The following is an 11,499-nucleotide window of genomic DNA, read 5'->3' on the forward strand; positions in this document are numbered from 1 at the left end:
GGATGGGTCTCAAAGTCCTGCCAGGGCACATAAATCTCTGGGGCAGGTGATTTCATTGTGCTCTCTTCCTTCCCCAGCCTCTGCTCTGCTTCTTCATCCTTACTTCATCTTCCCCAGCCCACAGGATGTCTTTTTGGCCTCTGTCCCTTCACTCTATTGTATGCAAACGAGCTGTCCAGAGCAGTGAGATGGAGCTCTGCAAGCGGAGCTGTGAGCATGAGCATGTGTGGTTTAAAATAGCCCCTGTATCCAGGAAGCGAGCACTGCCGGCCCGACCCACAGCTGCTCCGGACAATGAAATGTGCTGATCTGAAAATCAGAGCCCCAGCAGTAGTGGGGAAATGGCGAGTGACCTACAAAGCTGCCCAGGGGTTCAGCCGGGAGCCTCTGGGTCAGGGCTGCGTGCCATCCCCACGGCAGACAAAGCCACGCCATCCCTGCCGCGGGCCAAGCAGGGACGTGCCTCTGGGGAAGAGGCGGAGGAGAGCACAAGGCTGCTCGCTGCGTCTTGGTGCCAGGCTGCTGCTTTTGAGGGTTTGCAATCCATGGGCTATCAAAGGACTAGAGAGGCAAGACAGCTGTGGGCCTCGCTCCTTGCCTTCATCTCCTTGTTTCAGTGGTTTGTGGAGGACTTTGTGCGGAGGGGTTTTTGTGCCTGCTTCTGAGATGTTGTCTCTGTCCACACTCAGTTGTGTCCTGCCACGGTCGTGCTCTGCTTTCCTCCCGAAGCAGGGGTGCACCCCGAGACTGGTGTCAGTGCCTGTGATCCGCCACAGCAGTGATGAGAAGCCATTCGGGCACGGTGTGGCCAGGAACAGGTGGTCTCCAGCCACTGGTGGGCATTGAGCGCCCGGTCCACGAGAGGTAGCTCGTCCACATTGCTGGTGACCTCAGCAACTACGTGGTGGTGGAGACTTGCCGATTGCATTAGGGGGCAAAGCAGTGGAGCTGTGGGATGGTTTGGGATGTGCAAGGCAGAGACCTGCTACCTCTTCTCACCCGTCCTCCATAGACAGGTCCTTCAGCTGCCAAAAAAAGCTGGTCGCATCCTACTCGGGGACATGCTTGGCAGCTGAAACACCCGTCCTTGCCCTGCCTCCATCCCTATCCTGCTTACCACTATCCCTTCTTTTCAAGAAAGAGGACGGCACTGTGAACCGGGACTTCAAGAAGACACGGACAAAGGAACAAGTCACGGAGGCCTTCAGGGAGTTCACCAGAGGAAACCGCAACGTTTTGGTGAGTGGGGGATGCTGGGGGGGCTGCCGGGAGAGGGCTCCTCTGGTGGGGGCTGCCCTTGGCTCATCAGCTCCCTGCCCTGAGGGGCTGCAGCCTGAGCAATCTCTCTTAAAAAAGCAGGAAAAATGGCAGAGAGAAATGCCATCCTGGTATAGGGGTGAGAGGAGAGCAGCGGAGGGCTGGGAGGGGACACGTTTGCTGCAGCAGCACTTCTCAGGCCAGGTCCAAGTCTGCTGAGGATGCTCAAGGGTTGGCCCCAAAACTTGCTGCAGAGGCACAACCATGCTCAGCCCCCTTGTCCCTGGGGCTGACGGCAGCCTCCGGGCCCGCTCTTTACCCCAGTATGTGATGGCACGAGCAGTGGGGGCTCCCACCCTGGCACAGTGGGCTGCCCCACACTCTCTTACAGGACGGGTGGCCAGGGCATCCCCCTGCCTGCACCAGGTGCCCTTTGCATGGGCAAGCCACCGTCGGCATTTTCTAAGTTCCTCTATGTTGCCAAGACAATAAGAGATGTTACTGTAAACAATTTACACCGTGTCAAATATCCTATTTGACAAAGCGGTCCCATTTTAAGCTGTACTATGTGAAGCCTACAAATGCAAGGCTCCAGCTGGAGTGGCCCTTGTCACTGCCTCCTTCAAACTGGCACGTTCGCTTTGACAAGAGTTACCCAGGGATCATTGCCGGATCTGACAATGAAGTTTCCTGGCTGCATTTCATCCCCAAAGAGCTTGGAGCACACTCACACCATCATGCCCTGGCTTTGGATGGGGCTCCTTGGCCAAACCATTGCAATACAGCGACCCCCACATCTCCCCACGCAGTCAAAGTGTGAAAATTTAGGTGTACTATAGTGCCCAGACACCTGCTGTGCATGTTCCTGTGCTTAGTCTTTCTATCTAAACCTCAAAATGAAATTATCAAAGGGTCCCCCTGAGAACATTTAGTTCCTTCCAGCAATTTGCAGGGACGCTGGAACAGGCATGTGGGTCTTGACCTGCGTGCTGACTAGTGTGAAAGCCCTTCCACCTATGGTACCAACTTTGCAGAAGTGCTGATACAGAGTTACAGAAGTTGTCTCACGATGCTTGACTGACTGAGTGATAAAAAGAGTGCAGGTGAGAGAAAAAAGCAGCCTGGCTGTGCATGCACAAGCAGCAGCTGCTGAATTAGCTGTTCCCTCCTCGGAAGTGCCATGGATGCAGTGGTGAAAGTCTGCAGAAAGCACTGGTTCAGCAAAAGCAAATGCTCTCACGAAGTTGTGGAAGCCACAGGAGCTCACAGGATGCTGTAGAGGCCAAAAGGATAAGTGGATCCCAAAAAAGAGGGGACACCCCTCCCAGTGGACAGGTCTGTGGGAGGATGCTGAGTGCAGAGCAGCTGAGGGACGCCCCTGGCATCTCTCCACGCAAACGTGGTATCATGGAAATGATGCTGGGAGGGATGACTTTCCTGTCTGCCCCATGCAGCAGTTTTTATGTAGGCTTCCTGCAGTGCTGACATCTTGGGTTTTTTGGTTTTTTTTTAATTCCAGAACAGTTACCTTAACCGGTTGAAGGGTATCCGCGCTACGCTGGAGACGTCCCCGTTCTTCAAGTGCCATGAGGTAATACTCACGTTTAGATAGGTCTGCTTGGAAATGCAAATGGTTTAATCACAGCTCGTCCAAGGAGAGAAGTCAAAGCCAGAGGCTGTAAATTTCTACAGTTTTGAATTTATTCTTATAACCATATTTTCCTACCCCTGTTTATCTAGTACTTACGTGGAAATACAGCTGATGACTGGTATAATGTTCATGTATCTGACATGGGCTCAAACCTACTGAAAACCAATGTTCATACAGATTAAAAGTGATCTAGGAGGAATTTGGGCTGCTTATGGGTTTATATGACTGGGAAAAATCCTTACGGTAACAGTAGAGGGGTTTTCTGGAGAGAAATGCCTGTCTGAATGTGCATCAGGTATCATTTGGCTGCTAGTTGCTCCATGTGATCAAACAAGGCTTCAACATAGCCATAAACTGCAGATATCCCAAAACTGCCTTTGCTGAGCTGGTTGGGGCACTACAGTAAGAACCTTGGAAAGACTTTCCTCCAGAAATGAGTGTCCACAAAATCAACATTTTCTGCAGTGAAAATTCAGTTCTGGTGGGAAAACAGAGGAAGCACTAAATTTTTTGGCCATTTCAACAGTAATTGGAATGCTCCATAATTTAATTAAATCATTTTATTGATTTAGCATTGGGAAAAAGTATTTGCTATTGCATCTACTTAACAAAACATGAGAGCACGTGTCCTTGGCATGTGTTGTCTACGGGCAAAAGAACCTCACAGGAACCCTCGACTCACAGGGAGCAGGAGCCACAGCTCCGAGATCCCACTGTCCCTCAGCCGGAGCCGCGTGAGCCACCTCGGCTCCGGCTGCACGCGGAGGGTCCTGCCGGGAGCTGGAGGCACATGGGGCCGTGCCTCCTGACAGCAGCGCCTGTAAGGCAATTGGAAGGGAAATGTCAAAACTGAGGGTTTCAGGTCAGTTCAACACGGGAAACAAAATGCTCCCTGAAACCAAGTGCCAGGGTTTTGCTTGAAAACACAGAAACAAAACAGCCTTTCAAGGAGGTTTTGAAAGGAGTTTCCATTCCTTAAAAATTAAAAAGCAGCAGCTTTGACTTTCCGTCCCACTTCGAGACGAAGCACAGCAGAAGCTCTGCCAAGCTCTGCGTGTCCCTCCACGGGGCCCTCACTGGGCAGGGCTCCTCTGAGGAGCTGCAGGAGAATTCGGCGACCCAGGACAGGCGAGCAAAGAACGTCAGCAAAAGGCTTTTCCTTAAGGTTAAAATGCTCTGTCCTGGCCAAGAGAGGGCTGTAAGAGCTTAGAAGGAGAAGAGCTAAAGATAAGCATTTCTGGAAAATAATACATATCTCTGGACCTTGGACGTTTTCCCAATGTGCTGGAGGAGGAAGTCTCCTCAAAAATGTAAATTCATAATAGCTTTTGCAAACAGTACATGCTTCCCATTCAAAACCCTAGTCTAAAGGCAAACCTCAAACTAAACCCTGCTGATAGCACAGACATGGGAGTCCCCAGTAACGTTTAGTGCTGCTGTTTTGGAGGGCTGACACCAGCTGGGTGCCCCTAGAGCTGTGCTCCTCCATGTATCTGCACAGCTTATGGGGCACTCCTGGCTCTCAGCACGCTGCGTCCTGTCTGCTAACAGCCGTTGTGCTCGGGTCACCAAGGTCCCCGTGTGTGATACAAGGGCAAGTGAGTTCATAATCCACCAATTCATGCACATCAGACATAATTTGGAAAGCAATCTTCATTTGGGACAGCTCTGAAGCATGCCTGTTGGTGCTTTTCTGTAGTACTGCCTGCTAAAATCTTCTGACTGGAGGAGCAGATTCGGCAGAAGAGCACAATGGTGAATGGCCTGACACTGATACGTGTTCCCCAAGCACTGGGAAGCCACAGTGGAGCTGCTGCTGGGCAGCAGCCTGGCTGGGACTGCGTGGCGGGGTGGGCCGGGGGCTGAGCTGGAGGTACCCACCTGCTGAGCATCTCTCCGCTCTGTGGGTGGTGAGCATTGGGCTCGTTGGGTCTCGTCCCTCTGCGACAGACCTTGAGAATTCTCCTGTCAGAAGTGATGTGCGTCACCTTCCCAAATGAACCGTGGGCTTCCCCAGGCTTGCCCAGACAAGTACTTGCTGCAGGATTTTCCCAAAGGCCAATCAGGATATGAAAGAGCCCTTCAAAGCAGATGCAGCCAAGTGAACTCATGGAACAGGAAATTTGTGCACATGTACCTCTGTAACTTGCATCCCCAGAGCGCTGTGAAAGCCAGGAGGATATTCTAGGGGGAATCTGAGTGCAATTGGACGGTGTTACAGGTAGCAGGCAGCACACTGCAAGTTAACTTGTACATGGAGTGTTACCCATCACTGTGGTGATGTCTTCAGGGCTGGTGAGTGTGAATAGCACGAGCCAGTCACAAAGAACCGGCCTTGGAAAAAAATCCCCATCTGAAGGCTGAGACAATTCATCTCATTCCTTCCCCAAGGACTTTGACTCAGTTTCCAAAATGACATCTCTATCTTTCACGCTCATGTTTTTCTGATCCTCTCCTTCTGCCAAGAGCTGGGATTTGTGTGAGTAAATCAGCTTGTCTGAATACCAGATTTGCATGTGCAAACAGCCAGCAGCACACAGAGCTTGCTTTTGCTCATGCAAAATCTCAGCATCATCTCTTGCAAATGCAGCCTGAGATAAGGTGTCTGAAAGCCCCAGAGCTGTCTGAGAATGAGCAATAGGAGCACCACTAACTGGTCTCTCTCCTCTCTGCAGGTAATCGGGAGCTCCCTCCTCTTCATTCATGACAAGAAGGAACAGGCCAAAGTCTGGATGATTGACTTTGGGAAAACCACCCCACTGCCGGAGGGACAAGTTCTCCAGCACAACGTGCCCTGGGTGGAAGGGAACAGAGAGGACGGCTACCTCTGGGGGCTGGACAACCTCATTCAGATCCTGACAGAGTTGTCCCAGAGCGAAGACTTGCATTAAAGCTGCGCGTCTGACTCTTCCACTACCCCCAACCTGCCCCCGACTGACTCTTCTGAACTGCACTACAAGACACTTTCCAGCCCTCGCCCTTCCCATTTGAAAGCTATACTCTCCCTATTTAATGTGTTTTTGTTGTGGTTTTTTTAGGTTGTCTTGGTCTTTTTTTTCCTCTCCATGTAAATAGAGAGCTAACCTGCCAGAACAAAAGCTGAACTTGAAACCTTGGCTTCGCAGAGTCAGTGGGAGCACACGGCCGTGCCGGCCGGGAGCAGCCTGGAGCGTTGCTTAGGCAAGCGCGTGCTTTGCCTATTGTGCTTCTGCCTCTTGTGCAGCCTGATTTTAAGAGGGCTGGTGGAGGAAGGAGCCTCTCCCTGCACTGGGATCTGTAGCTTTATCCCAAAAACACTCAGTGGCTGTGCCCAGGACCCTCTGGCAGCCAGGTGTGTGAGCAAGGCATGGGGATAGCGAAGGATACTGGGGTGGGACCCCTTTAGTTGTCCTTGCCAGCACCTTTCAGCCTAGGGAACTGGCTGTGCCGGGTCCTTAAGAGATGCTAGAAGGGCAGATTTGGGTTTTTCTTTGTGTTCAAGACATCCCATAGAGGTTGCTCAGTTATTTTCAGGTGGCACTGGAGGGTGAGGGTTTTCCTCCTACTGTGGGGCCATGTGGCTAGGCACAGGTATTTACCATGGCCAGGTTCTTCCCACCCACATCCCCTGTGCTAGGTGCACTGGCACGGTGGGTAACGCATCGAGCTCCCCTGCTAGGAGCTGCTTCCATCCCTCCTTAGCTGGGGTCCGCAGCCCTCCATGCAGAATGAAGTCTTCGGGCAGGGCTGGGGGAGAGAACAATAGCTTATAAGGGACTACTATGAGACCTAAAGTAGCCATCCAGGTTGATCAGTCTTTTTGGCAGCAGCCAAGCACGTGTGTAAGGGTAGTGCTGCCAATGCCCCCACCTGGCCCAGGGTGACCTCCCCGCCTGGAGCATCTTTGTAATTTTTATCAGCAGGTGGTGAAGGGTTACAGCAGCCAAGCAGCTCTCGAGGTGGCCGGGTTAGTTGTCTTTGGCAACGCAGAGTTGGGGTCAGGCGTCCCCGTGCCTTCCCTCTTTTTCCGCAGAGCTAGCTGACTCTGCCGCTGCTCTTCGGCTCTGGCTTCCCAGTTTGCTCGGGCTGTGCGGACGGCCTCTGCGCTCCCGCTCCTGCAAAAACACCCAGTTCCCTATTTAGGGCGGAGGCTATTTTTTAACTTCCTGGAACATTTGAACTAAGCGGCTCGCTCGTGGCAGAGCTGGCTCGCTAAAGGTCAGCCGTCGAGAGGACGGCGGGGAGGGGAGGCCGCAGGGCAAGCCGGGGCGTCCCTCACGTCGAGGACAGAAGGAGCGTGCGGCGCAGGAGGTGGTGCAGGAGCTTGGCAGCCACGAATCCCTCACCTGCTCCATCCCCAAACCCGCCGTCTCATCTCGCTTCCTGGGAGCGGTGCTCCAGAGCCCCTCTGCCATCCTTCGGTGGGTCCAGCACCCTCAGTGGGGGAGGTTTTCTCCTGGCAGCAATAAGGAGGAGGAGTTGGCCATCGAGCCATCTGCAGCCATGCCCCAGCCTCTTTCCCAAGGATTGAAGCCTCCCAAGGTTTTTCTCAGTTCATATCTCACCAGACAGATGTCTTTAGCTCATCTGATGCCATTGTAAATGGTTGCACTGTTTTAGCTCCTTGCCAGGCTTTCTAGAATAGCCCACGTGGAAGTGCCTTATAGACTTGCCTCTGTTCCATTAGTGTCATGGAAAAGGTTGGGTTTTTTTTAAGTTATATTTATTTTCATCCCATTTTAATTGCACAAAACACTAAAACTTAATGCATGGAATCCCTTTTTTTTTTTTTTTTTAAACTGTGTTTTTAATTTTTAAACCATCCCTTTTCCAGCTTTGGAGAAAGGATATGAACAGATATGCATAGATATGTACCACTTATTGCTGTACTTTAGCTTCAAGCTGCTCTTATATATGTGTATTATTTTTTAAGCCTGTTTATAAACCAGATTCCTTGCTTCATGGCTTCGGAAGAAGCAGGTTGTTCCTCTCAGATGTCTTATGCCTTTCTGGAGGAACGGTTGCTGTGAGGGATTTTCCCCACTCCCACCACCCCTCTCGGTCATTGGGTAATACAGAAAAAAAATCAAACCTGTCTGAAACACCAACGCACAGTGCCTGTAAAAAAATCCTGTAACTTTGCAAATAAAGGCATATGGGAAGCATTCTCCTGGTGTACGGTCTGTGTCTGCCCCGTGCAGCTTACGGCAGCCTGGGAACAACCCAGGAGCCGGCTTTTCGTGTCCATGCTGATTTTGGGGGGAATCAAGCTCCAGCTTTGGTTACCCCAGCACATGCTGGGAGCAGCGCTGCATAAAAGCAAGAGTAGGGAAGGACCCTGCGCTGGGGACGGATCCTGACAAACAGGAGCTGGCTTTGCAGGGAGCAGGGCAGGGTGAGAGCAGAGCCAGGGCTGTGGGGGGGTCCAGGCTGGGTGGGGGGCACCCTGGGAGAGGCCTGAGTTTCTCCATCCCCCTTCTGCAGGGAAGCCCACCAAAGGCAGCTCCACACCAGGAATTTCTTTTGGTCTTTATGTTTTTTGCTAGCACTACATTGTGGCTCCCACTGAGCGGTTTCCGAGTGCCACCCTGCGATTTCCGCGCTCAAGAATATCAAAGCACCCAAGGGGCATCAGAGCTGCCCGGCGCAGCCATGCGCTTCCCCTGCTCCTCTCCCTCTCAGCCGCACCGCGGGCAGTGCCGGAGGGAGCACTTGGGATCAAAGGCCACCAAAAAAAACCCGGATTGGTTTTGCACTGAAGGAGAAATCGGGTTGTAGAGCCTGAAGGCAGCTCCAGTCCCTCCTGGTTGTTTGTGCAAGCCCAAGACAGCAGGAGCCTGTCCCGGGGCAGACGTGGCCGAGGGGAGTGGGTGCGCTGCCCCGTAGGAAAGTCAGATTTAATGCCCAGACCCCCCAGGAGCAGCCCAGCCCGGGGACCGGTCCCTGCAGCATCTCTGCCGCTCGCCACAGCGTCTCTAAAACAAACTGCAGGAGAAACCCAGCGTGGACTTTGCTTAAAGACTAGAAACCTCTTGGTACAAGAAAGAACTGGTAGTACTATAGATGTGAGGCGGCTATACGTGCACCTAGCGATCTCTCGTGGGCTGTGAGAAAGGCGTACATGTTTCCTATCCGGCTGGCTTGCACGCTCCTGCAGCATCGTTACCGACAGCCCATGTAGCTCCAGTTCTGGGGGCCACTGAGAGTCTCATCAGTACAGGACTCCTTTTCCTACCTGTGGAGGAAAACAAAAGCCTCCAAAACTTACCCAGCTGCACCCTGAAATGCAAAACCAGAAGGTAAAGAGTAAGAACCTCAACCCTGTTCTGTAAAAACCTCTCTTGAGAGTTAAGGAAACACCATGACGTTGTGGTGGAGAGGGGAAGGGAGTAAGTCAGGGAAAGAAACCCCTCTTGATTGAGTGCTGGCATCTGCTGACCCTGAGATTTATGCACGGGGTTGGAAGGGGGCAGGCCCCAGTGCCAAGCTGGGGCTGCCAGCGCAGCACGGCATGTGCCGCAACGAGAGCCCTGCTTGCCCACCCCACCTGGCTTTGCTGCACCCCCAAAGCAAAGCCCTACTCCCTGCTACAGGGATTAATAAACTAAATTATTAATAAACTCAATATAGAGAAGAGAGGCCAGCACTTACATTAATGCAACAAAGAAAACTTTACATGTTGCTGAGGCTTCTACTGTTACCACACGGAGCCTCCCAACACCTCCAGCAGCACCATGGGGGTATGAGGTAGTTAGGGAGGGGGCAGCTAATTTTCTTCTTAATTATCTAGTTAGGTACTACTTCCAGGAATGAACCTCCTATAAATAAGGGGATGCTGGGGGCCAGCTGGGAGTTGCAACCTCTGAAAATGGTAGGACTTTGATGTGGTGGTTGATAGAAATCTGAGGCTCATGTGGTGTGAGTTGTTAGTGGCACCAGCTGGTGTGGTTTTGGGGGTCTCTGGGAAGCCCCTCACGAGGTGGTTTGCCCCTGCCACGGATGATGCAGGGCAGTACTGTCCCCCCAATCCCAGCCAAAGCCCCTGCCCCAGGAAAGGGCTGGAGGGAGTTGCACTGCCTGAGCAATGAGATCTCAAAAGGAGGGTCTTAAGTGCTTAAATAAATTACTTAAGTCACTGCCACTTAAATACTGCTGGCCATAAATAAAGGTGTGGGGAGGCATCCAGGCTCTATCAGGGAGGCTTGTCTTATGCTGGGGTGTAGAGCGATGAAATGCTGCAATTTGGGGGCTGGTGCTGCCAGCAATGGGCTTTTCCCCTTGGAGAGCCCTCGCTGCCGCCCCAGGGGCGAGGTGAGGCTGCCAGCTTGGAAATTGGCAACAGCCCCTTTGGGTTTCACCCAGGGTCCCGTCCCCCTGCCCGCTGCAGCTCTGCCCTGGGTGCTGGGTGCGGGGCCGGGGGCTGGGGGGGAGCTGCCAGGGTGAAAAAATAACTGCCTTTGCATCTCACCCCGAGGGTTTCGGTGCTGAGGGGTGTGCGTGGCAGGGGGAACATGGGGCTACCGTGGCAGGGGTGGCTTTGGAGATGGGGTGCCAGGATGGCCAAATAGCATCTTGGGGGGGGGGGTGGGGGGGGGGTTAGCAGCCTGGGGATGCCTTTCACCTCAGCCACTCGGGCTTGGGGATGTGCCTGACAGCTCCAGGGTCCTGCCGGTTTGGAAATAACGTGTGTGCTGCTGCCCTGCTGGGAGGCGGAGAGCTGTCTCTGCACCCTCCACGTTTCGAGGTGTGTGGGGGGGTCGTGTTGGGCTTTAACCACCAAACGGGGCTGCGCTCGGGCTGCTCCTTTCCACCGGACCTTAAAGAAACGAGCCCCGCTCCCCTTGCCGCCCCCACGACCCTCATCACGGTCCCGCGTGGGGTGAAACGGGGCTCCCCCCCCCCCCCCCCCCCCCCCCCCGGCGCTTCTCCCGGAGGCCGGGAGGTGGCAATGCTCGCTCGGCGGCTGCAGCCGGGCGGGGGGGGAAGGAATGCTCAGCCGGGCGGGTCCTGCGGGAAAGGGGTGCGTTTCCCCGTGGGAAGGGGTCTGCGCCGGCCGGGCCAGCGCCCCAGGGCTTGTCTGGGATGTTCTCCGCGTCCCTGCCCGGTCCCCTGGTTTGGGACTTGCCCCCTGGGCAAGGGGAGCTGGGCTGGGGGGGGGGGCATCATTAAAGCGAATAAAACCCTTTCCCACCAAGCGGCTCCGTCCCGTATCCCCGCCAGAGCAGGGAGGGTGGATGAAGAGCTTCGTGTTGCCCATAACCCGTTTCTGCGAATGAGAGACTGGGGAAACTGGGGGCCAGCCCCTGCCACCCTGAGGGCCAGCTTTCCGCCTCCGACTTATAGCCCCTGGTCTCGTTTGGGTCTGCGCTTTGTTTTCTTCCCCGGACTTGAAAAATACAAATTTATTCTTCCTGGCTGTGAAGTGTAAAAAATAAAAAAAAAAATTAAAAAAAAACCCTGAAAATGGGGAAGGCAGGCAGTGCCCTGCTGTAGTATCCGTCAGTTTGGTTTGTGCTTCTCCTGCATGGTTTTAAGTCCGTGGAAGTGGTCACGCTCTGCTCCCGCAAGCAGCATGAAGATGCCCACCCGGGGTCCCAGGGATGAGCCCCGTT

General features: G+C 53.6%; 1 protein-coding gene across 1 annotated transcript in view; it reads left to right on the forward strand.

Moving 5' to 3' along the window:
- ITPKB (inositol-trisphosphate 3-kinase B) overlaps window positions 1–8,054 on the forward strand; it is a 69,724-nt gene extending 61,670 nt beyond the window's left edge. Inside the window, exons 5-7 of the mRNA XM_030035628.1 lie at window positions 1,138–1,239; window positions 2,777–2,848; window positions 5,584–8,054. Coding sequence (XP_029891488.1) covers window positions 1,138–1,239; window positions 2,777–2,848; window positions 5,584–5,799 — 390 coding nt within the window. The 3' untranslated portion in view covers window positions 5,800–8,054. The remainder of the gene's footprint in view (window positions 1–1,137; window positions 1,240–2,776; window positions 2,849–5,583) is intronic.
- Window positions 8,055–11,499: the final 3,445 nt, after the last annotated feature.

The sequence above is a fragment of the Aquila chrysaetos genome, chromosome 13 (genome assembly GCF_900496995.4).
Source record: "Aquila chrysaetos chrysaetos chromosome 13, bAquChr1.4, whole genome shotgun sequence".
Lineage (NCBI taxonomy): Eukaryota > Metazoa > Chordata > Aves > Accipitriformes > Accipitridae > Aquila > Aquila chrysaetos.